The 25,091-nt window shown below is 39.3% G+C and overlaps 1 protein-coding gene across 11 annotated transcripts in view; it reads left to right on the top strand.

Annotated features, from left to right (window-relative positions):
- The window catches only part of CADPS2 (calcium dependent secretion activator 2), a 591,026-nt gene that overhangs the window by 487,967 nt on the left and 77,968 nt on the right, over positions 1-25,091 (top strand). For 6 of the 11 annotated variants that reach the window (XM_061414550.1, XM_061414559.1, XM_061414552.1 and 3 more), the window contains one exon: positions 11,098-11,256. In XM_061414550.1, coding sequence (XP_061270534.1) covers positions 11,098-11,256 — 159 coding nt within the window. The remainder of the gene's footprint in view (positions 1-11,097; positions 11,257-25,091) is intronic. The other 5 variants (XM_061414557.1, XM_061414553.1, XM_061414561.1 and 2 more) reach the window with 1 other exon arrangement.

Below are 25,091 nucleotides of genomic sequence, written 5' to 3'. Positions count from 1 at the left end.
TTTTCTAAGCTACAAAAATAAAGTTGATTTTATTGAACAGACATAATCAAAACTTATAAATATCACTGAGCTAGATGCCAAAATGCAGAAGTATTATAATGACCTCTTTTTAAAACGCTTTGTGACACTATGGCATGTCTTCATCCCACAATGCTTCCAAATTCTTGGGATTCCTCAGGGAAGAGAGGTGAGTAGAATCGTTTTCATCATTTTTCTAGCATGGAATAATTCTTTTATGTGAAGATAAGATAGAACCCACTCGGGTTATAGTTTTAAAGCTACCTTAATCCCTCTCCTTGGAATGAGCCATTCCCTTCTCCAGGGGATCAGTCGAACCCAAGTCTCCTAAATGGCAGGTAGGTTCTTTACCAGCTGAGCCACCAGGGAAGCCCAAGAATACTGGAGTGGGTACCCTGTCCCTTTTCCAGCAGATCTTTCTGACCCAGGAATTGAACCTGGGTCTCCTGCCTTGCAGGCAGATTCTTTACCAGCTGAGCTACCAGGGAAGCTGAAATGAAAGACTGTATGTATTTAAATGGACCAGTCTTGGTTGTACAGTTTCCATGGATGTCCAGGCTAGACTGTCTTCACTGCACAAAAGAGAACCCAGCCCAGCTCCCTAGGTGGAGGTTAACGCATCTCTCTGAGACACCTTCAAGTGGCCGTGTGTCAGCGCCTCTCTTTTTCCCTCCTCCTTCCCTCCTCAGGGCTGGTTCACTTCACGGGGTCAAGAGGTTGTTTCTGTCCTTCAGCAGTTTCTCAGCTGAGCAGGTTTCACGTCCTTCAGATCTTTCACAATAACTTGCTTCTAAGACAGTCCTCCCTTCTCTCTGAGGGCCTCTCAACCTCTCCCCTCAGGCTTTTCTTCCAAATTTCTGTGTTTTCTCTTGAGAAAGATAGTTTAAGCTCCTTTCCAGAAAATTTTTAAAGCCTTCTTTCACATTCCTGGGACGAGACTGTGTCTGACCAGAAATTTAGACAAACTGATCTGACCACTGTCCATCTAAGGCCTCTCACTCTGACAAAGGCAGCAAGTTCCAGATGCCTTCTGGAAAGCCTTGGGCTCTCACCCCAGCCAGCACACGCCTCCATACACATGCACCACATTCCTGGTGAGAAAACTTGCCGGAGGTACACAGTCAGGCCGACTCCAGACTCTACACTTTCCAGGGAGCCACATTGTTATTTCTGAATTTCAGAAATAACAGAGTGGCTAGGATGGGCTTCTTGTCTTAGTTCTGCTGGCAGGTTTGACACTCAGCATCATAGCAGGGATGTAAATGCAGAGAGAAAGATTACACTACAAGCCTGAGATGTCCCTTTCAATCCTGTCAGACTCTTCCTTTCCTGGTGGATCCTGGGACTTGGCTATGGGGATGGAGGGTCAGGAATATCCCCCAGGGAAGAGGCAGAGAGAGAGAGACAGCGTGATGGATATGAGCCCAGCTCAGGTTATTACTCTGTGACTTATTGTTGCAGCAGAATCTTAATTGAAGGTCCCTAAAATATTTTAAATATGATATCGTTCGCCATATTGGTGACACTGTAGGCCAGGCGAATGTCAGGCAGTAATTCGGTGTTTGCCATTTGGCTCACTGTGAATGGTGGATGTATCCTGCTCTCCAGCTGACTGGGTCCCAGGCTGTTCCAGCAGCAGAGGAGTGCAGGGAGAGGAGTTCAGTGCAGACACGCATACTTGTGATTATGATCATTCATGTAAACATCAGTGTCTGAGCGAGATTATGTGTCTGGATGTGCGTGAGTGAGTGAAAATCGCTCAGGCATGTCTGACTCTTTGCAACCCCATGAACTATAGCCTGCCAGGCTCTTCTGTTCATGGCATTCTCCAAGCAAGAATACTGGAGTGGGTAGCTGTTCCCTTCTCCAGGGGATCGTCCTAACCTGGGGATCAAACCTTAGTCTCCTGCTTTGCAGACGGATTCTTTCCTGTCTGAGCCACCAGGGAAGCCCATGCATCTGGATAGATTCTGACAAAAAGAGAAAGGATGTTTGATTTTTAAAAATGTTTCCCATTGTTTTTGTTTATTCCTTATCCTTATTGTTGTTCAGTCACAAAATCCTGTCCAACTCTGTGACTCCATGAACTGCAGTGCACCAGGCTTCCCTGTCCTTCACTATCTCCTAGAGTTTGCTTAAACTCATGTACATTGAGTTGGTGATGCCATCCAACCATCTCATCCTCTGTGGCCCCCTTCTCCTCTCACCCTCAGTCTTTCCTAGCATTGGGGTCTTTTCCAATGAGTTGCCTGTTCACATCAGGTAGCCAAAGTATTCAAGCTTCAGCTTTAGAATCAGTCTTTCCAGTGACTTATTCATAAACAAGATCTGTTTACTACCCACTACTAAGTAACTGCAGTCATCTCAACAGTTGAGTTCATCTTAATTACACAGCATTTATATCTGGATAGCCAGTGAGATAAATCGACCTTTCATGTTAAGGATGGGTTTAGGTTTAGGGTTAGATTAGCCTGTGGTACAACAAATGTCCCTCTTTTTGGAAGAAGATGACCAGCAAGTGACTTTCATATGGCTGAGCTATAGAGGAAGAATTCCACTTGCAGCAGGACTCTCAGACAAAACTGCATGGTCACAAATACCCTACTGAAAATGTTTCTTAGTCACTAACTTACAAACATATAATAATAAGACTAGCACTTTACCTTGACATACCTTTTGAAGGATTTTCAGCTCCACATTTCACTTGATTATTTCAATATTTATATTCATCTAGGAACAAAATTAGGGAGATATTTTCATGAATTGAGTTGCAGAAAACTATGATTCCTTTGACATAAGTTTAGGTGTCACCCTGAAGGTTCAAATCCATTCTACTGGCTCCTCAAGAGAGCTTCAATATTTCTAGAATATGGCCTCTCAGCATCATATTACTATATGTGTCTATTGGGGGGTGTAATGATACCCTAGACACTGAACTGTGTCCAAAGCTTTTAGGATCATCCACAAAATACAAGATTACAAACTGATCTTTTCGGGGTGTGAAGGAAGCATATAATATGTTCCAAAATCAGATGTGCTGTTTTTGCTCATTTATGCAGTCATCATTTTTTTGTTGTTATAAAATATGATGCATTTTGAGGGTAAAAGTAATAAAAAGACTAAGACCCCAAAGAAATATGAAAAGATATTTTTTTTAAATAAGACTATAATAGATGTTCTGGCAAGAACATCCTCAGAGGACAAAAACATTGGTCTGATCTGCAGAACTAAATAGACAAACAGATGAGCAGAAAGGCAGTGTGCTATATATATAGTTGATTAAGAAACTAGATAGACAGTTTCTAAATATGTAGTTGATTAAGAAACTAGAAAGACAGACAGAAAGGCAGTGTGCTCTATATAGAGTTGATTAAGAAGAGGCCATATATGTAAGAGCTTGGTCTCTACAACTCCAGCTGACCTGAATTCAAATTATTGCTCTGTTACCAATTTTATGACTTTGGGCAAGTTCCTTAATCTTTCTGACTTTGCTAACCTGTAAAACCCCTGGGTTGGGAAGATCCTCTGAAGAAGGGCATGGCAACCCAGTCCAGTATTCTTGCCTGGAGAAACCCATGGACAGAGGAGCCTGGTGGGCTACAGTCCATACGGTTGTAAAGAGTCAGACACAACTGAAGCAACTTTGCATGCAACCTGTAAAATAAGGATCATTGTACCATCTACCTGAAAGGATTAAGTAAAATAATGTGCAGAAAGTCTTTAGAACAGCACATAGAAACTATTCCATTCATGTTGGACATTACTATTCTTAAAACATCTAAAACTAACATTGTAAGATTTGTGTGAATTTTGACTCATTTTTGTGTTGCTGATAATATCCCTTGACTTTTCCATACAACCCTGGAGGAGGCTAGGACAAGTATCATTACTGCCAATTTGCAGATGAGGAAGTGGAAATCCATCCAGGAACTGATTTGCCCATGAGCACTCAAGTCTCACCAAGTTCAAAAGCTCAGTACTCTTCCAGTTTCAGAGATAGTCTTACTCGCCACTGTTTCCATGGCTTTCAGAGTATTGTCAGCCACAAATATCGTTCTCACCATACAAGATTTATTTATTGTTAGAATTTTGATAGAAATAGTATGCCTAAGAACTGCAATCAAGTTTTGTTTTACTTCCCTCTTAATCAAGTTAAACGTTGCTTTCTGCCCATGCTGTCTCATTTACACTAATTCGTGGCTTAGCTTTAGGGCCAAGACTTCTGATTGGTGCCCTACAGATGAATGCGTTTCTCAGAAGGGTTTCCCCCTCCCTGGTGGCGCCCCTCATGCTGAGGAGCCTCGGCCACCCCCAGGAAATGGTGTGTAGGTAGGAAATTATACAGCCTCTCCTCTTACTACCAACCCAGAGTGGGAGGACTGCCACCCAGAGGGGTGGCAAAAAGCAGAAGCGGGCAGACAGGTGGTAGAACTGACCCTGTGTTCTCAAGGTAACAGCCTGCAGCCCTTGCTTTTCATTTTCAAAGACAGTAGCTGCTTAAAGCTTTCTCAGCTAATCATTAGAACAATCAGTATCCATCACAGATTGTCTTGTTCAGCAGGAATAACATTATCAGAAATACAGTTTAAAACATAAAATATATGCATCCGTAAAACATAATGAAAATTTCAAGTTGATAGCAAAGTCTTGCCAATCTGAAGCTGTTTTGTGTGTGTGTGTGTTGTTTTTAAGAAAATTATATTCCATTGCATTCCATTCTCCATCATGGCTCTATCTTCCAAGTTAACTTTAAAAAGAGCTTTGGAAATTTTTCTCAGAGTCTTGAGACAGTCGTGACCTAACATGACTGTTATTTTCTTAATTTGAACCTTTTGCAAAGCTATTGGTTGTGAACTGGAAGTGAGACTTTGAAAATGTTTCTCTTTGCGGTACTGCATTTTTCCTAGCATTTCTATCCTGCTGTACTCAGAGGAAAGAATCCAATTCTTATCTGTGTCACTAACACAGCTCTAAAAGACAGGAGCAAGATACATGCAATGAAATTGTGTCTGCTACTTTATTTTATTTTTTTTTGCATTTATAGTATTGTCATAAACTCATTCTAAGAGAAATTTAAATTTAAAAAATTCAAATATAATATTTTCAAAGAGCAATAGATTGATGTACATAGAATATACGGCTTCCAACAGATTTTTACATTCATATATTTGTAACAGCAAAGTCAAAGTTATATGCATGGAGTCAACCATTAAAATGTCCCTAACACTAGAGCCTGTTATTTGTGCCGTACCACTCTTTTTCTTTAACTACTGTTTTCTTCATTTTCCACCTACTAATTAGTTACACAATAATATTTTTTATAAATATACTGAACATTATTATTGTGGCAAAAGTTTTTAAGAAAATACTCAATATGTCAATATCTTATAATCCACTTTTTTTGGTTTGTGGTTTGGCTCTTTTTATTATAATTGAATTTACATTGGAAGAAATTAATGGAGTTTTGCAACCACAAATCTCACATGTTATTAGAAAGTTCTTCAAAATAAATATGGACTTCTCTGAGTATAGTATGATGAAACTTTTTCTAAGGTTACTTTTAATTGAAAGAATAACAAAAATATCTGTATCACACAAATTCATGTGATAGTTTTATAGTTACTTGGTTAAAAAGTTATAGTACTATCAAAAGCTACATTTAAAAAGGGGAGGGGGGAAGACCTGAGAGATATTTCACTCAAAGCAGTGTAAAGAGAGCTCTGCTGCTGCTCCTGCTGCTGCTAAGTTGCTTCAGTCGTGTCCGACTCTGTGCGACCCCATAGACGGCAGCCCACCAGGCTCCCCCGTCCCTGGAATTCTCCAGGCAAGAACACTGGAGTGGGATGCCATTGCCTTCTCTGAAAGAGAGCCCTAAAACATGTTAAATTAATCCAAAATTAGAAAAATTCAGATTAAAACAAAACTGAGATACTATAGCCAGAAAAGCTCACATTATTTTTTATGTGAGTATTCTCTGGTGGCTCAAACAGTAAAGTATCTACCTGCAATGCAGGAGACCTGGGTTTGATCCCTGGATCAGGAAGATCCCCTGGAGAAGGGAATGCCACCCCACTCTGGTATTCTTGCCTGGAGAATTCCATGGACAGAGGAACCTGGTGGGCTACAGTCCGGGGATCACAAAGAGTCAGACACAACTGAGTGACTAACACACGCACATAATGAGAATACTAAAAATAAGATATACCTTCTAAGAAAAATGTCAAGTATACAATGCAGTGTTATAGGTACTGTCCTGTTAGTAGACCTCTAGAATGTGTTTACCTTATATAATTGAACTTGTGTACCATCACCACCACACTTTCACAAATACCCTCCTTTTAGATCCTTTCCCCAGTCAGTCCACTCTCTGAAATGACCATTCCACTCTCTGCTTCTATGAAATTGACTATTTTAGATTCCTCATATAAATCATAAAGTATGATTATGTACAGTATTTGTCCTTTGTCTGGCTTATTTCATTTAATATAATGTCCTCCAGGTTCAATCATGTTGCTACAAATGGCATGATTGCCTTCTTTTTTTCAGGTGAAAATTATTTTATTGTGTGTACCTATCATATTTTGTTTTCCAGTCATTCATCTGTGGGCTTTTGTTATTGTTGTTCAGTCACTAAGTCATGTCCAACGCTCTTTGACCCCATGGACTGCAGCACCCCAGGCTTCCCTTTCCTTCACCATCTCCTGGAGTTTGCTCAAACTCATGTCTATTGAGTCGATGATGCCATCCAACCATCTCATCCTCTGTCACCCCCTTCTGCTCCTGACTTCAATCTTTCCCAGCATCAGGGGCTTTTCTAAAGAGTCAGGTCTTCAAATCAGGAGGCCGAAGTATTGGAGCTTCAGCTTCAATGTCAGTCCTTCCAATGAACACTCAGGATTGATTTCTTTTAGGATTGACTGGTTTCATCTCCCTGCAGTCCAGACTCTCAAGAGTCTTCTCCAGCACCACAATTTGAATGTAAAAATTATTTGGCGCTCAGCTTTCTTTATGGTCCAACTCTCACATCCATACGTGAATACTGGAAAAAACATAGTTTTGACTATACAGACCTTTGTCAACAAAGTGATGGCTCACTTCTGTGTCTTGTATACGTGTTCAATCACTTTGGTTGTGTCCAACTCTTTTCAACCCTAAGGACTGTAGCCCACCAGGCTGCTCTGTCCATGGGGATTCTCCAGGCAAGAATATTAAAGTGAACTGTCATGTCCTCTGTATCTTAGCTACTGTGAATAGTACTGCATTGACTGTGACAGTGTAAATATCTCTTTGAGATTCTTATTTCAATTCCTTTAGAAATATACCCTAGGATGGGATTGATGGATTATATGAGAGTTCTATTTTTAATTTTTGAAGGAACTTTCATACTGTTTTCCATAGTGGCTGCACCAATTTACATTTCTATCAACAGTGTACAAGGGTTGTCTTTCCTGTACAACCTCAAAAAAACTTATCTTTTGCTTTTGTAAGTAATAGCCACTCTAACAGGTGTGAGATAATATCTCATTGTGGTTTTGATTTGCATTTGATAAATCAAATGATGGTTAGTGATGTTGAGAACCTTTTCATATACCTGTTGACCATTTGTTGGTCTTTGGAAAAATGTCCGTTTGGTCCTATGTCCATCTTTTAGTCATGTTATTTATTTTTTCTTTTGTTTTTGCTTTGAGTTGTAGGAGTGTATTATATATTTTGGATATTAGCCCTTCATCCTGTTTATGGCCTACAAATATTTTCTCTCATTCCCTTGTTGATTGTTTTCTTTGCTGTTCATTAAGTTTTTAGTTTGATGATTTGCTTGTTTTTTCTTATGCTGTCTGTGCTTTTGGTGTCATATCTGAGAAACCATTGCCAAGGCAAAGCTAAGAAGCTTTTTCTCTATGTTTTCTCCCAGGAGTTTCATAGTTTCATATCTTAAGTTTAAGTATTTAATGCTTTTTGAGTTGATTTTTGTATACGGTGCAAAACAATAGTCCAGTTTGATTATTTTGCTTGTGAATATCCAGTTTTCCCGGCACTGTTTATTGAAGGGACTGATCTTTCCTCATTTTATATTCCTCAAGAATATAACCTTTTTGAAGGTTAGTTGATCATATATGTGTGGGTTTATTTCTGGGATCAGTATTCTGTGTCATTGGTCTAGGTGTCTGTACTGACGTCAGTGCATGATTGATTTAATTACCACAGCTTAGTAATACACCTATTTTGATATCAGAAAGTGTGGTGTCTTCAGCTTTGTTCTTAACATTATTTAGGCTATGTGAGGTCATTTGTGATTCCATATGAGTTTTAGAATTTTTTTTTATATTCCTGTAAAAAAAAAAAAAAAGGTCAATGGAATTTTGATAGGGCTTGTGTTGAAACTATAGATTGCTTGGGGTAATATGGGCATTTTAACAATATAAACTCTTCCAATCCATGACACTGGGTAGTTTTCATTTATTTGCGACTACTTCAGTTTCTTTCACCAGTGTTTTATAATTTGTAGTTTACAAATCTTTTACCTGTTTGGTTAGGTTTATTTCTAGGAATTTTTACTCTGTTGTTTCTTAATTTCTAATTTCTTTTTCAGATTGTTATTAGTGTATACAGAAATGCACATGATTTTTGTATGCTGATTTTATATCCCAAGTGTGTGCATGTATGCTCATTCACTCAGTCATGTTTGAGTCTTTGCAACCCTATGGACTATAGCACACCAGGCTGCTCAGTCCATGGGATATTTCAGGCAAGAATATTAGAGTGGGCTGCCATGCCCTCCTCCAGGGCATCTTTCCAACCATTTGCATGCTTATATATTCATAATTATCCTAGTTTTCTGGTGAATTGACCCTTTTCCATTATGTAATGACCTTTTTTGTTTCTTGTGGTAATTGTTAACATATGTAAGTATAGCCACTGCTGGTCACTTTTGGTTATCATTTGCGTGGAATATTTTTTCTACCCCTTCAATTTCAGCCTATGTGTGTCCTTAAATTTAAAGTGAGTGCCTCATAGGCAGCAACCTTATTGTTGTATCTTGTGGTTTTATCCATTCAGCCACTCTGTGTCTTTTGGTGAAGAGTTTAATCCATTTACATTTAAAATTATTGATAGATAAGACTTACCTTTCAGCTGGACTTCAGATCTTTTCACCGTCTATTTTAAACTTTTAACTCCAGTCACATACAAAACCCTGCAGTTTTACTTCCTGAATATACTTTATGTTATTGGTGTCAAATGTTACCTCTTCTGTACTAATATGTATCCCTTAACAAATTTTTGTGGTTATAGTTATTATTATTGCCTTCCTCTTTTGGATTTTATAGTACAGTTTAAAGTTATTTATGTACCAGCATTACAGTATTATTTGTCTATATATTTACCTTTACCAGTGATATTTATACTTTCATACGTATTTATGTTAGATTTAGCATCCTTTTGTTTCAACTTGGAGAATTTTCTTTCACACTTTTCTATAAGGCAGGTTTAGTGGTGACAATCTCGCTAAGTCTGGGAAAGTCATTATCTTGCCTTCATTGTTAAAGGACAGTTTTGCTGTGTATGATACTCTTGGTTAGCAGTTTTTCTTTAGTATTTTGGATATATCTTACCACTCCCTCCAAACCTCCAGGGTTTCTGCTGAGAAATCTGATAATATTAGCCTTATTTTTTTATATGATGAGTCATTTTTCTCTTGCTGCTTTCAAAATCCTCTCTTTATCTTTAATTTTTGACATTTTATAATTATAATATGTCTCACTATGAGTCAACCCAGCTTGGGTCTTTTGGGCTTCATCAATTTGTATGTCCACTTCATTCCCCAGATTTGGGAAGTTTTCAGTCATTATTTCCTTAAATAAGTTTTCTGTCTCTTTTTGTTTCTGGGACTCTAATAATACATATCAGATTGGTTCACTTGAAGATGTACCACAAATATCATAAGCTTTCTTCAGTCTTTTTCGTTCTTCTTTTTTTTTCATTCCTCTGACTAGATAATTTCAAATTATTTGTTTTCAAGTTCATTGCTTCACTCTTTTACTTGATCAAGTCTGCTGTTGAAGCTACCCTTTAAACTTTTTGGTTATTGTATTCTTCAGCTCCAGATTAATAATTGGTTCTTTTTTATTGTTCTCTTTGTTGAACTTCTCATTTTTTTTCTTATATTATTTTCCTCATTTCATTTAGTTATCTGTTTTTTTTTTCTCTTATAACTCACTAAAGTGCTTTAAAACAGTTTTTGAACTTTTTTAGGAACTTTATAGGTCTCTATTTCTTTGAAATTGGCTATGGGAGCTTTATTTTGTTCTTTTGCTTGGTGTCCTGTTTCTAGATTCTTCATATTTCTTGTAGTCTTGCATTATTGTTGTGCTTTGAAGAAAGTGTCACTTCCTCCTTTCTTTACAGACTGACTTCAGCAAGGAAAGGCCTTCACCAGTCAGCTCAGCCAGATATTTTAGGTAGTCTGGCTGGTCAGATCCATAGGTGGGCTGGTTGGTGGGCCTGCTTCCAGTTTCCATGGACAGGTCACATTATTTTTGAGAACTTCCTAAAAAGTAAATATTCTTTTCATCCATTTAAACAGCAGAGAGTTTTTAGGTCCTATCTAGTGGGACCTAATTTACACTGGAGGGACCGGAAATCCCTCTGTCTGAATGTGTGTTTTAGTTTTAGACTCTTGATTCATAAAAAAGTACTACAAGTAAAATGTAATTCTTTAAATGAGAAATCATTTTATGGATATATATTTAAATAGTAAGCAAATTTTGTATTGATAAACATGAAATCTAATATAGAGTTAGAATATAAAATGACATTTTATTTCTAAAAATACATCAATTTAAAACATTTGAAAAATATGTAAAACAAAAATTCCTTGCATGTCTTAATTTATTCATAACTACTATGAATATGTTGGTGTATTTATTTCAATTATTTTTCTCTATGACTAGAAATATTAAAACATTTGGTATCATATTCTACAATAGTGTCCTACAACTTCACTTTTAGTCACATTTTCACAGTATTTGTGTGTGTTTCTATCAAGTAATCTATATTTACATTATTTCTTTATTTGTTTACAGGCATTTGCCTGGTGGCCTGATTTATTAGCAGAGCATGCAGAGAAATTTTGGGCTTTATTCACAGTAGATATGGATACAGCACTTGAAGCACAACCACAAGACTCCTGGGACAGTTTTCCTCTTTTCCAACTGCTTAATAATTTCCTCAGAAATGACGGTAAGCATTTGCATTTCTTTTAGTGTATTAAATGAGGAAAAGGAGAGAACGTTGTGTGTGTGAGTATGTATTTACAGAGTTCTAGCACTCGCTCAATAAGGATCAACCCGGGTAATACGTTTGCTCATTCCCCAGGTATATCTGGCTGGGGTCCATGGGAGACCAGCAACACTCTCACATTGTTCCACTGGCCCCCAAAGTTGCTCTTATGCCTACCCTCCTGCCTTCAGGAGTACTGATAACACAGGGACCTTCTCATTCTTGTGAATCAGAAAATCTTCAAAGATCAATATTTCTAAAGTACCTGAGAATGCTAACATCCCTGAAATACATCCTAGAAACTTACTATTCTAGATGTCCTGCCATATCAAGGCTTCTGCTAATCCACAGTGTGCTAATGCTTGTGGAACAGATTCGGTTCTACCGATGATAGTAATGTTGCCCTGTGGTATGGCTTGCTCTATCTCATTTAGAAATTAAAGAGAATATAAAGTTTCTCTACTGAGACATTTTTTTCCAATGCAGTAATAACTTTTATCATGATTCTGGTCCGTGGTCTTCTAGCAGATTATATAGACACAGGTTTTCATCTGAATTTTTGGCGGCGTTTCTTAGCATAGTTTCCTGTGGACCTTTCCTATGATGATTTTTTAGATGCAGACACAGAGAACAGACTTGTGGACACAGGAGGGCAAGGACAGGGTGGGAGGAATTGAGAGAGTAGCGTTGACGTATATACACCACCAAGTGTAAAATAGACAGCTAGTGGGAAGCCGCTCTATAGCTCAGGGAGCTCAGCTCGATGCTCTGTGATGACCTACAGGGGTAGGTGAGAGGCTCAGCAGGCAGGTACTATATGTATACATATTATCTGATTCACTTTTCTGTGCAGCAGAAACTAAGGTGATGTTACAAAGCAATTATACTCCATTAGAAAATTTATTTTTTTTTAATTTCCCTTCAACTTAAGTTTGGTTTCTACTGACAGCCTTTGCTTCTACATTTGTAGTGGTCTTGGAGTCACTAACTCCCTATTCTAGGACATTCCTGTCACTTTAAGCCAGGTTGAACTCTGTGTCCTCCTAACCTCTGGTTCTGACTTATTCTGTTAGGTCAGTAGAATGTCCTTCTTTTGTTGCATATGTTCTTTCTCCAGCCATTATTCCCAGTCATTTCAGATCAGATCAGTCGCTCTTTGCAACCTCATGAATCACAGCACGCCAGGCCTCCCTGTCCATCACCAGCTCCCGGAGTTCACTCAGACTCACATCCATTGAGTCAGTGATGCCATCCAGCCATCTCATCCTCTGTCGTCCCCTTCTCCTCCTGCCCCCAATCCCTCCCAGCATCAGGGTCTTTTCCAATGAGTCAACTCTTCTCATGAGGTGGCCAAAGTACTGGAGTTTCAGCTTTAGCATCATTCCTTCCAAACAAATCCCAGGGCTGATCTCCTTCAGAATGGACTGGTTGGATCTCCTTGCAGTCCAAGGGACTCTCAAGAGTCTTCTCCAACACCACAGTTCAAAAGCATCAATTCTTCGGCGCTTAGCCTTCTTCACAGTCTAACTCTCACATCCATACATGACCACAGGAAAAACCATAGCCTTGACTAGACGGATCTTTGTTGGCAAAGTAATGTCTCTGCTTTTGAATATGCTATCTATGTTGGTCATAACTTTCCTTCCAAGGAGTAAGCATCTTTTAATATCATGGCTGCAGTCACCATCTGTAGTGATTTTGGAGCCCAGAAAAATAAAGTCTGACACTGTTTCCACTGTTTCCCCATCTATTTCCCATGAAGTGGTGGGACGGGATGCCATGATCTTCGTTTTCTGAATGTTGAGCTTTAAGCCAACTTTTTCACTCTCTACTTTCACTTTCATCAAGAGGCTTTATAAGGGTGGTGTCATCTGCATATCTGTGGTTATTGATATTTCTCCCGGCAATCTTGATTCCAGCTTGTGCTTCTACCAGTCCAGCGTTTCTCATGATGTACTCTGCATAGAAGTTAAATAAACAGGGTGACGATATACAGCCTTGACGAACTCCTTTTCCTATTTGTAACCAGTCTGTTGTTCCATGTCCAGTCCTAACTGTTGCTTCCTGACCTGCATACAGATTTCTCAAGAGGCAGATCAGGGGGTCTGGTATTCCCATCTCTTTCAGAATTTTCCACAGTTTATTATGATCCACACAGTCAAAGGCTTTGGCATAGTCAATAAAGCAGAAATAGATGTTTTTCTGGAACTCTCTTGCTTTTTCCATAATCCAGCGTATGTTGGCAATTTGATCTCTGGTTCCTCTGCCTTTTTGAAAACCAGCTTGAACATCAGGAAGTTCACGGTTCACATATTGCTGAAGCCTGGCTTGGAGAATTTTGAGCATTACTTTACTAGCGTGTGAGCTGAGTGCAATTGTGCGGTAGTTTGAGCATTCTTTGGCATTGCCTTTCTTTGGGATTGGAATGAAAACTGACCTTTTCCAGTCCTGTGGCCACTGCTGAGTTTTCCAAATTTGCTGGCATATTGAGTGCAGCACTTTCACAGCATCATCTTTCAGAATTTGGAATAGCTCAGCTGGAATTCCATCACCTCCACTAGCTTTGTTCGTAGTGATGCTTTCTAAGGCCCACTTGACTTCACATTCCAGGATGTCTGGCTCTAGGTCAGTGATCACACCATTGTGATTATCTGGGTCATGAAGATCTTCTTTGTACAGTTCTTCTGTGTATTCTTGCCATCTCTTCTTAATATCTTCTGCTTCTGTAAGGTCGATACCATTTCTGTCCTTTATCGAGCTCATCTTTGCATGAAATGTTCCTTTGGTATCTCTGATTTTCTTGACGAGATCCCTAGTCTTTCCCATTCTGTTGTTTTCCTCTATTTCTTTGCATTGATCGCTGAAGAAGGCTTTCTTATCTCTTCTTGCTATTCTTTGGAACTCTGCATTCAGATGTTTATATCCTTCCTTTTCTCCTTTGCTTTTCGCTTCTCTTCTTTTCACAGCTATTTGTAAGGCCTCCCCAGACAGCCATTTTGCTTTTTTGCATTTCTTTTCTATGGGAATGGTCTTGATCCCTGTCTCCTGCACAATGTCACGAAACTCAGTCCATAGTTCATCAGGCACTCTATCAGATCTAGGCCCTTAAATCTATTTCTCACTTCCAGTGTATAATCATAAGGGATTTGATTTAGGTCATACCTGAATGGTCTAGTGGTTTTCCCTACTTTCTTCAATTTAAGTCTGAATTTGGCAATAAGGAGTTCATGGTCTGAGCCACAGTCAGCTCCTGGTCTTGTTTTTGCTGACTGTATAGAGCTTCTCCATCTTTGGCTGCAAAGAATATAATCAATCTGATTTCGGTGTTGACCATCTGGTGATGTCCATGTATAGAGTCTTCTCTTGAGTTGTTGGAAGAGGGTGTTTGTTATGACCTGTGCATTTTTTTGGCAAAACTCTATTAGTCTTTGCCCTGCTTCATTCCGTATTCCAAGGCCAAATTTGCCTGTTACTCCAAGTGTTTCTTGACTTTCTACTTTTTGCATTCCAGTGCCCTATAAAGAAAAGGACATCTTTTTTGGGTGTTAGTCCTAAAAGGTCTTGTAGGTCTTCAGAGAACCGTTCAACTTCAGCTTCTTCAGCGTTACTGGTTGGGGCATAGACTTGGATTACTGTGATACTGAATTGTTTGCCTTGGAAACGAACAGAGATCATTCTGTTATTTTTGAGATTGCATCGAAGTACTGCATTTCGGACTCTTTTTTTTTACCATGATGGCTACTCCGTTTCTTCTGAGGGATTCCTACCCACAGTAGTAGATATAATGGTCATCTGAGTTAAATTCACCCATTCCAGTCCATTTCAGTTTGCTGATTCCTAGAATGTCGACATTCACTCTTACCATCTGCTGTTTGACCACTTCCAATTTGCCTTGATTCATGGTCCTGACATTCCAGGTTCCTATGCAATATTGCTCTTTACAGCATCAGACCTTGCTTCTGTCACCAGTCACATCCACAGCTGAGTATTGTTTTTGCTTTGGCTCCATCCCTTCATTCTTTCTGGAGTTATTTCTCCACTAATCTCCAGTAGCATATTGGGCACCTACTGACCTGGGGAGTTTCTCTTTCAGTATCCTATCATTTTGCCTTTTCATACTGTTCATGGGGTTCTCAAGGCAAGAATACTGCAGTGGTTTGCCATTCCCTTCTCCCGTGGACCACATTCTGTCAGACCTCTCCACCATGACCCGCCCGTCTTGGGTTGCCCCACGGGCATGGCTTAGTTTCATTGAGTTAGACAAGGCTGTGGTCCTAGGGTGATTAGATTGACTAGTTTTCTGTGAGTATGGTTTCAGTGTGTTTGCCCTCTGATGCCGTCTTGCAACACCTACCATCTTACTTGGGTTTCTCTTATCTTGGGCGTGGCGTATCTCTTCACGGCTGCTCCAGCAAAGCGCAGCCATTGCTCCTTACCTTGGACGAGGGGTATATCCTCACCTTCCTGACCTTCAATGTGGGATAGGTCCTCTAGGCCCTCCTGTGCCCGCGCAGCCACGGCTCCTTGGACGTGGGGTTGCTCCTCCCTGCCACCACCCTTGGCCTCGGGCTTTAGCATTTTCATGCCCATTACCATTCTTATCAGCTTCCTCTCAAAAGACCTCACTCCATTTTTCAGTATTGCTCTGGAGTGTGGTGCTAAGTAGAACACAGTGCCCACAACATGACTTGAGTAACCCAGGCCCCAAGAAGAGCTGCCCATCTTCTGCCTTGTCTTCCTGCAGCCCATGACTGCCCTCTCTTTCCCAGGAGCTTAGTCACACTGGTGATACAGTTCACACTTGCTGTCTTTGAAAACTTCAGATCTTTTTCCTTCTCTCTTTCCAGGATATCACTGCTCTCTATTTCTAGGTTTAAACTTAAATCGTTTTTTGGACTTTTATCTTTTTTTTTTAATTATTGATTTTGTTCATCACTCTAGTCCATCATTTCTTACCTTCCTTTGGTTATTCATCCCTTTGAGTCTATGCTAAAACTACAGCTCTTTTATTGGGAAAAAAATCTACATACATATGAAATTGTGTGTAATATTGGACTCCCCATGGACATCTGTATTTTGGATATCAGGGTAAGAACCTTTGTTTTTAGTGCCCAACAGATTCACATCTGTCTCTGCTAGTTGCTACCTGACTTTTGACAATCACTTAACCTTGGTAAACTTTAAGTTCTTTATCTATAAAATAAAGAAATAATAGTACGTGCAGTGTCATTGGTGGTGAGGATTAAAGAAGGCAATAGCTCATGTATAATGAATGCTAAACAAATATTTTAATATTAATCAGTTAAAATTTCAATCATGATTCCTTTAGCCATCTTATTCATTCTCTTATCCAATTTAATTTCCAAAAACATCTTATTAATAAGTCAAAGAACTAAGCTACAAATCCTACTTCAGTTTCAGCAACAATGTCTGCTCTTAGGAGTTGCTACACCCAGTTATCCATATGTGAATCATTTATTCTGCAAATTGTCTTCAACCAGTGTTTAAGTTCTAGTTTAGTTCCCTCCTGCCAGCTGCTGCTGCTGCTGCTAAGTCTCTTCAGTCGTGTCCGACTCTGTGTGACCCCGTAGACGGCAGCCCACCAGGCTCCCCCATCCCTGGGATTCTCCAGCTAGCAGACTTCAAATAACCTTCTTCTTTCCCAGCCTCTTATCATCATTTTTTTCTGCTAAGAAATTACAAGTCAGGTTTAATATTGTCTTATGATAAATATATAGCAATAAACCTGCTGCCAAAAATGATGAATATATTATACATTAAGTCCCTAAATGAAAATAAATAAGTATAGGATTATTTCTAACATTGCTTTTCTCTACTTGTGTGAAAATTCAAGAATCAACCATATTTAAATTTATTAGAGGGTTATTTTAAGATGAAAATACTTATTAATGCTCACAGTAAAGATGATTTAACTTATTCAATATATTGCAATTTATTTATAGAGAAAACAAAATATGTTGTAGATTTCTTAGAAATTTTCTTGGGGAACCTCTGCTATGATGCCAGTAAATTAACATCTTTTAAATTTTATTTTTAAGATCTCTTAAAATGTCCAAAAAAAAAAACACTAAAAGGGAAAAATTGATTTTTAAAAGAGAATGTGATTTTTAACCAAATGTTTAATTCAAAAGAATGTCATATCCCTCTCCTGTTTAAACCATTTATATAATACTGGCTACTATCAAATGCATAACATAGTGTGTTTTGTCATTTTTGTACATGTTACTTAATCACACAGAAGCACTTATTAATGATCTCTTTTGAGTGCTGTCCATTTGGGGGGCAATTTTGCAGTTAGGTTTGATTTTGCAGTGATTAACATATTTTAGAAAGCATCAATTATTTCAGAGAAAAACAGCTCCTCTGTGTAGTCAGGTAAATAGAAAAGTTCCCCTGTGCCATAATTTCCTTTTGGTATTGGGAAAACGATGTGGTCTGGGGAATTGAAATAGAACACAGTAACTTTCAACTCAAACTCACAAGTTACCATCCAAAGCCAAGACCACTTAGTATTAATATCTCACTAGCTGCTAAGACATAAATTTTTTTGCTTGTAGTATAATAATGAAGAATATAATAATAATGAAGATTATTATTAATAATTATGTGTTTGTTTTATTAAATTCCTGAAGTGTTCAGATGGTCGTTTAGTGAATTCAGTTCAAATGTTAAATGTCAACCTAAAGCTGCCCCCAAATTGTCCTTTTGGAAAGCTTATGGAAAAACATAAAATTTCTACCCTTTTACCACTGCGTCCCCAAAGAAAAATTCTTATATCACTGCCATGGCATGACAGTTTTTACCATATTGACCCAATTAGAATTATAGTCCAAATTCTAATTAATTTCAACCTTAACTAGTCAGGGGTAAATAGGAACAGATTGCTCTGAACTGTCCAGTCTTGTTAGGTGAGATAATTTGTTGAATAGCAGTGCTTACTGTTACCCCAGAGAAGGCAATGGCAACCCACTCCAGTACTCTTGCCTGGAAAATCCCATGGACGGAGGAGCCCGGTAGGCTGCAGTCCATGGGGTCGCTAAGAGTCAGACATGACTGAGCGACTTCACTTTCACTTTTCACTTTCATGCATTGGAGAAGGAAATGGCAACTCACTCCAGCGTTCTTGCCTGGAGAATCCCAGGGACGGGGGAGCCTGGTGGGCTGCCATCTATGGGGTCACACAGAGTTGGACATGACTGAAGCAAATTAGCAGCAGCAGCAGCAGCTGTTACCCCACATGTAGCATACCACTAATTATACAGAAATTTTAAATGGTTGTGATTTATTATTAATGATGTCACATACTTATGTCTGCTTTTCCAAAATAAAAATTACTAACATGCCTCTAACAGAGATATTAGTTAGAATTTGTGCTTTATTTGTGCTTAGAAGCCTTCTAGCTGAGTTGTCTTTGTTTTTTAATGAATAGTTTAGCTGTTCGCACTGGATGTTTACCATCTTTATTTTGTGAAAACATCTATGCTTTGATATTTAAAAATAATTGTTTATCTTTAGGGGAGTGGAGAGGATCTTAGGCAAACATCTTCATTTTCCATCTAGGGGGCGAGGTACCTGGGAGTAAGGTACCTCGTCTAGAGCTTGCTGACAGGAAGCCAGTACAGCAGTGAGTTGGAGCCTGACCACTTGGTCTGCAATAACAAATGCAATTCTGGGGACATTAGAAAATAAGATAATATTTTTAAAGCTAGTAGATTCTTTAAGCTTTTGAAAGTGAAAGTGTTAGTCGCTCAGTCATGGCTGACTCTTTGTGACCCCATGGACTATAGCCCACCAGGTTCCTCTGTCCATGGAGTTCTCCAGGCAAGAATACCGGAGTAGGTTGCCATTTCCTTCTCCAGCGTATCTTCCTGACCCAGGGATCGAACCAGTGTGTTCAGCATCACAGGCACATTCTTTACCATCTGTGCCACCAGAGAAGCCCATTTAAATTTATATTCCTGTCTAATAAAATGTTTATCAGGACTTTGAGTTATAGAGGTAGAAGAAGTAGGTTTGTTAAAGCATGCAGAAAGGACCAGATAAAGTATTATCTTAGCACATACACTATAAAACATCCATGACAAGAATTCCAGGGACTGAACAAATTAGAGGGGAAAGAGATTCAAGATAGCAAATTCGATTGCTGTTTTAAGGAGGGGAAGCAAAGAATTGTGTCTGGGGTAGGTGTGTTTCCTTCCAGTTGTGCATGATTAGGGAAAGTCTTAGACTTGAGAATCCTTAGAGATGCAATGTGATTTTCCTCAAGGGAAGAGTACCAGCTGCACCACAATTTTAGCTACTGTCCCCAATTTCCTGCCCCTCACAGGCTCATCCGCTGGTTCCCAGAGCAGAACTGATGAAGAAAACAAACTTGGGCTCCTTCATTTCTGTCCAAAAAAGGCTGAACTCCCGCTTGCCTCTCCACCCTGCCTCCATCCATCCTGATGCACTCTCCCCAACTAAAGCCTTAATTAGATGGATAATCACTTTAAATGGTATCTAAGGAAACAGTTTTGAAAAAGAGATGTATTAAAATTAGTGAAAATAAATGTTTTCATAATGAAGCAATTAGCATGATAGTTGAATGATCCTGAATGACTGTGAAGCTGGTACAAATAGACTCTACCCTTGTGTGCTATATTCCACAATTGTCCTGTGGATAATAGGTAGGGCTAGTGACTGCTTCTGACAAATGAAAGCCAGATGCAAATAGCACAAATCATTCCTCTCAGGACTACCGAAAGGCAAACCCTTGGAGCTAGTCACCTTTTAATCTGTGGATATGCTAGCAAGTGGCAAATGACCATTCTATTGGGAACTGATTCCCAGGTGAAAAATACCATGGCGCTTCTTCTTTAATTAACAGCCTTTTTCACATTGCTAGCACATTAAAGCCATCCCAAAGAACACCCGTGCTTCTATAATCAGTGTCACAGCATCTCTGCCTAAACGAATAATAAATGTTCAGGTTCTACACTAAGTGAAAACCTATTCTCCAAGACTTTCACCTTCATAAAGATGGGCTCATAAAAATCGAAAAAAGAAAAATTGGAATGTGGTCTCATGAGGATAAAAAGGCTAGTGTTAATAATTAACAAGGAGAGTGAAGTGGAGTCAAATTAGCCATAATAGAGCCCAGAGTGACTGGCAAAGTCACCTCTCATTATCAAAAAACTCATTAAGAAATGAAGAGGTGGAAATCCCGCTGGGTTCTTCTCACACTTCGGCTGTATCAGAGATTATTTTTCAGATGTCTTTCAAATGAAGAACTGTTAGGTCACCATATTGTATATTAGGTTAATCTTCAAGCTTTGAAATATGGAGGACTGGCACGTGCGTGTCATTCTTCCTTCAGTGCTTAAATGAGCTGTATGTCTGAAATTCACAAATTAGTGTTTACAGATAGATCTGTACATGCATCTACTAGGAACAGTTGAATGTAACTTCTAGATTATAGCAGGGCTGTGTGCCCACTTAGATTTATAACACTCTTACAAACGATGAAATGACCACTAAGATGCGAAAATGACTCCGATCCCAAAGTTGATTAAATTCAAAATTATGTGTCACAACTTGTTTTACCCACCAGTATAGTAAAAGGAGGAGGGTAAATGCAATGACTCACTAGTTTTGTTTATATTGAATTCTTCTCTAGAATCTTTACTCCATGTAGACATTAAATTTTAATCTATTTGTGTATTTTCTTAGAAGTTAGTGTTACTGCCATATTCAATTGTTTCCATTACCAGGACGGTATTGAGGGACATAACCCCAAAGATCAGAGGGCTGCGTGTAACTGGAGTAAAATTCCAGACTTTCCCATTTGGCTTTAATACTACTCTCATGAAAGGCAGCATGAGAATTGCTAGACAACAAGACTTTCTGTTTATTTTTGCCTTAAGCCTTGCTGAATGTTCCCAGGTAGCTCTGTAGTAAAGAATCTGCCTGCCAATCAGGAGGCACCAGTTCAATCCCTGGGTCAGTACGATCCCCTGAAGAAGGAGATGGCAACCCACTCCAGTATTCTTTCCTGGAAAATCCCTTGGATTTTGGAAAATGGAGGAGCCTGGCAGGCTACAGTCCATGGGGTCCCAAAAGAGTTGGACATGACTGAGGACTAAAATAGAAGTTGCTGAATGATTATATTAGTTTGTTTTTCCCTGAGTTAATTCTATAAGAAACAGGATCTGAATGCCTACGATTTACCAACTCTCAGTCACCAAGATCAGATCAGATCAGATCAGTCACTCAGTCGTGTCTGACTCTTTGCGACCCCATGAATCGCAGCACGCCAGGCCTTCCTGTCCATCACCAACTCCCAGAGTTCACTCAGACTCACATCCATCGAGTCAGTGATGCCATCCAGCCATCTCATCCTCTGTCATCCCCTTCTCCTCCTGCCCCCAATCCCTCCCAGCATCAGAGTCTTTTCCAATGAGTCAACTCTTTGCATGAGGTGGCCAAAGTACTGGAGTTCCAGCTTTAGCATCATTCCTTCCAAAGAAATCCCAGGGCTGATCTCCTTTAGAATGGACTAGTTGGATCTCCTTGCAGTCCAAGGGACTCTCAAGAGTCTTCTCCAACACCACAGTTCAAAAGTATCAATTCTTCGGTGCTCAGCCTTCTTCACAGTCCAACTCTCACATCCATACATGACTGGTACATAAATAAAAAACAATTCCTGCCCTTGAAAAGGATATAATCTAATGGAGATGGGCATATACTACTATACCCATCCATGGGCGCTATTATGGGCACTACTAAATATAAAGCAACAGATTATAAAGCTGCAATTCAATTATATGTACTACATGCTCTGACATTTTTAATTATAGTTTTAAACTTGGATTTGTTGGATTTGTTGCCCCCCAAATTATAAACATCATAACATCAGTGCTCTTGCTCCTTCTAACCTCCTATCTTTAGGGAGAGAGAGTCTTTTTAACAAGTGCCCTGGGCTACTCTGGTGGTCTAATGGCTAAGACTCTGCACTCCTAATGCAGAGGACCCAGGTTCCATCCCTGGTCAGGGAACTAGATCCCATGTGCTGTAACTAAAAGATACTGCCTGCTACGACTAAGACCTGGAGCAGCCAAATAGACAAATAAATTTTTTTGAAACTGCACTGAGAGGAAAGGGAGGGTTGGGTGTGGTTTTAGGAGGTTCTCATTCCTATATTGGAATTGGTATAAATTAAATATTACCAAACTATATGAAATTGCTGATCATGTTTTTAATTAATGGAGAATGAAACCTGAAGAGTTTTCTATTTTACTTAAACTTGAGTGGGATGCTCTCAGAGTTTCCTTTAGGGGTTGGATTTTTATTGATACTTGTTCAGTAAACACATATTTACTGAGTGGCTACTTAATGTCCCAGACTCTTGGTTGGGTACTGTTCCTATATCTGAGTGGGGAGTACGTTGGGTTTGCTTTTGTGTGTGTGTGTGTGTTTTCTTTTTACATAATGCTGTTTTAGGCTACAGCCCTCCTGGCGTTTCTCCTGAACTTCATATTCATACTTCCTGTGATGGGGATCCCATTATATGCATCTGTCAACAGAAGAAAGTGAAAGTTGCTAGGCTGAGTCCGACTCTTTGCGACCCCATGGAATTCCATGGACTCCATGGAATTCTCAAGGCCAGCATACTGGAGTGGGTAGCCTTTCCCCTCTCCCTAAAGGAGATACATGAACCCTAAACACAATACACGAACTCTTTTATCTGCATATTCTTAATTTTTCCAGTGATTATTGTCTTAGTAATTGTTACTAAATGGATCAAGTTTAAATTCTCTGTTGAAATCTGACTGTTAAAAGCCTATGACGAGTACTTTTGTAAATGTAAGACTCTTTGGGGTATGTAAATAACACTAATTTATTATTGGAATTAATTAATTAATGCTCAAAATAATTGGGCACATCTGCACCCCAGTTTACCTTTTATTTAAGCCTTTTACCTTTTTTTTGCCATTTCTAATTGTACTGTTGGGCTTGATGTCATTGATGCTCCCTATTTTCGACAAGGTGGTATTTGGAAAACATGGAATCTTTTGGAAAAAAATACTTTTATCAACAAAGTAGATGCTGGTCTTCCACTTACGTTCTCATAACCACTATGTGAGAATCCTTCTGAGCAGTTCTTTCTACTTCCACACCTCTGGTATAAGGTCATGACATTCTTGAATGATGCTGTGTTGAGAACCTGCCTCTTCCAATGAGCTGTTGCAGTGGAAGCCTTGTAAAGGCTTGATTTGGACAGGTGGCAGTCCCAAATCCTAACCCATCCTCATTACACCATATGGGGAAGATAGACACACTCATTCTGATGCCTGGGGCTATGTATTAAGAGGGCTTTTGACAGTGTCTGATAGGAGTGGGATGCAAACTGGCATATGGGCAATTGAGAAAAGGAGCATACATTTACATACACAAGTATAGTGTCGTCTGTATCCAGGGAGTCTTGCTTTTTGAAACCGAGTCCTCTCTCTCTCTTTACCTTTCTATGTGTATTTTCTCTTCATTTCTTCTCATTTTTCCTCTTCCTTTCTCTCCTCTGTCCCATCTCTCCCTTCATCCTTCCTTGCCTTTTACTAAAGAAGTAGTACTACCAGTTGCCAATTTTCTAAAACTTTGGGACTTGTGTTTATAATTTGATATTTTTAATGAAAAAGGAAAGCTCTGCTAAAATGTGAGCAAACTTTTGGCCAGAATTCAACACTTGTGACTGTACTTAGGAAATAAGGGAAATAAATCTCCATTTTCTCCTAATTCTGCAGGATGTAATAGTCTGCTGTCAAGTCATAACTGAACAGAAGAAATACTCCCTTTGGTACATTCACTAAAATAAGAGACATAGAATTCCCTGGAGGTCCAGTGATTAGGATTCCAGGCTTCCATTGCTGGGACCCCGGATTTGGTCACTGGTCAGGCAATTAAGATCCCACAAGCATGCCCAAAGGAATAATAATAATGAAATAAGAGACACAAAATTGACATTTATATCCAGTAGAGGAGCTTGCCCAGGTGGTTTAGTGGTAAAGAATCCACCTGCCAAGCAGGAGGCACATGTTCGATTCCTGAGTCAGGAATATCCCCTGGAGAAGGAAATGGCAACCCACTCCAGTATTCTTGCCTAGAGAATCCTATGGACAGAGGAGCCTGGTGAGCTACAGTTCATGAAGTCACTTCAGTCACATCCTACTCTTTGTGACCGTATGGACTGTCGCCCGCCAAGCTCCTCTGTTCATGAGATTCTCCAGGTAAGGATACTGGAGTGGGTTGCCATGCCCTCCTAGAGGATCTTCCCAACCCAGGGGTCAAACCTGTGTCTCCTCTGGCTGCCGTATTGCCCACGAATTCTTTACTACTGAGCCACCAGCGGAAGCCCAGGCTACAGTCTATGGGGTCACAAAGAGTTAAACACAACTTAGTGACTAAACAACAATGAATATCCAGTAGAATCCTTAGCAGTCTAATATTGAACATACTGGTCTAAAAATAGGATTTCTTATAAAAGTATTTAGTACTGTATATTTTATCTAAAATATGAAAAGATACACAGGCCTTGATACATTCTTATACAGAATAATAATGTAGTAACTATATAGTAATTTTAGAGTATTCAAGTCATTCATTCAACAAGGATTTGAACACTTGCTCTGAGACAGGGATTTTGTTGAGTACTAAGAATACAGACACGGTCCCTTCTTCATGGACCTTGCACCCTTATAGGAGGAAAGAGGTAACGTCATCAAGTACAGAAGTATAGCATGGAC

The sequence above is a fragment of the Bos javanicus genome, chromosome 4 (genome assembly GCF_032452875.1).
Source record: "Bos javanicus breed banteng chromosome 4, ARS-OSU_banteng_1.0, whole genome shotgun sequence".
Lineage (NCBI taxonomy): Eukaryota > Metazoa > Chordata > Mammalia > Artiodactyla > Bovidae > Bos > Bos javanicus.
Note: the sequence above shows the minus strand (reverse complement) of the source record. Positions and strands in the feature narration are given on the sequence as shown.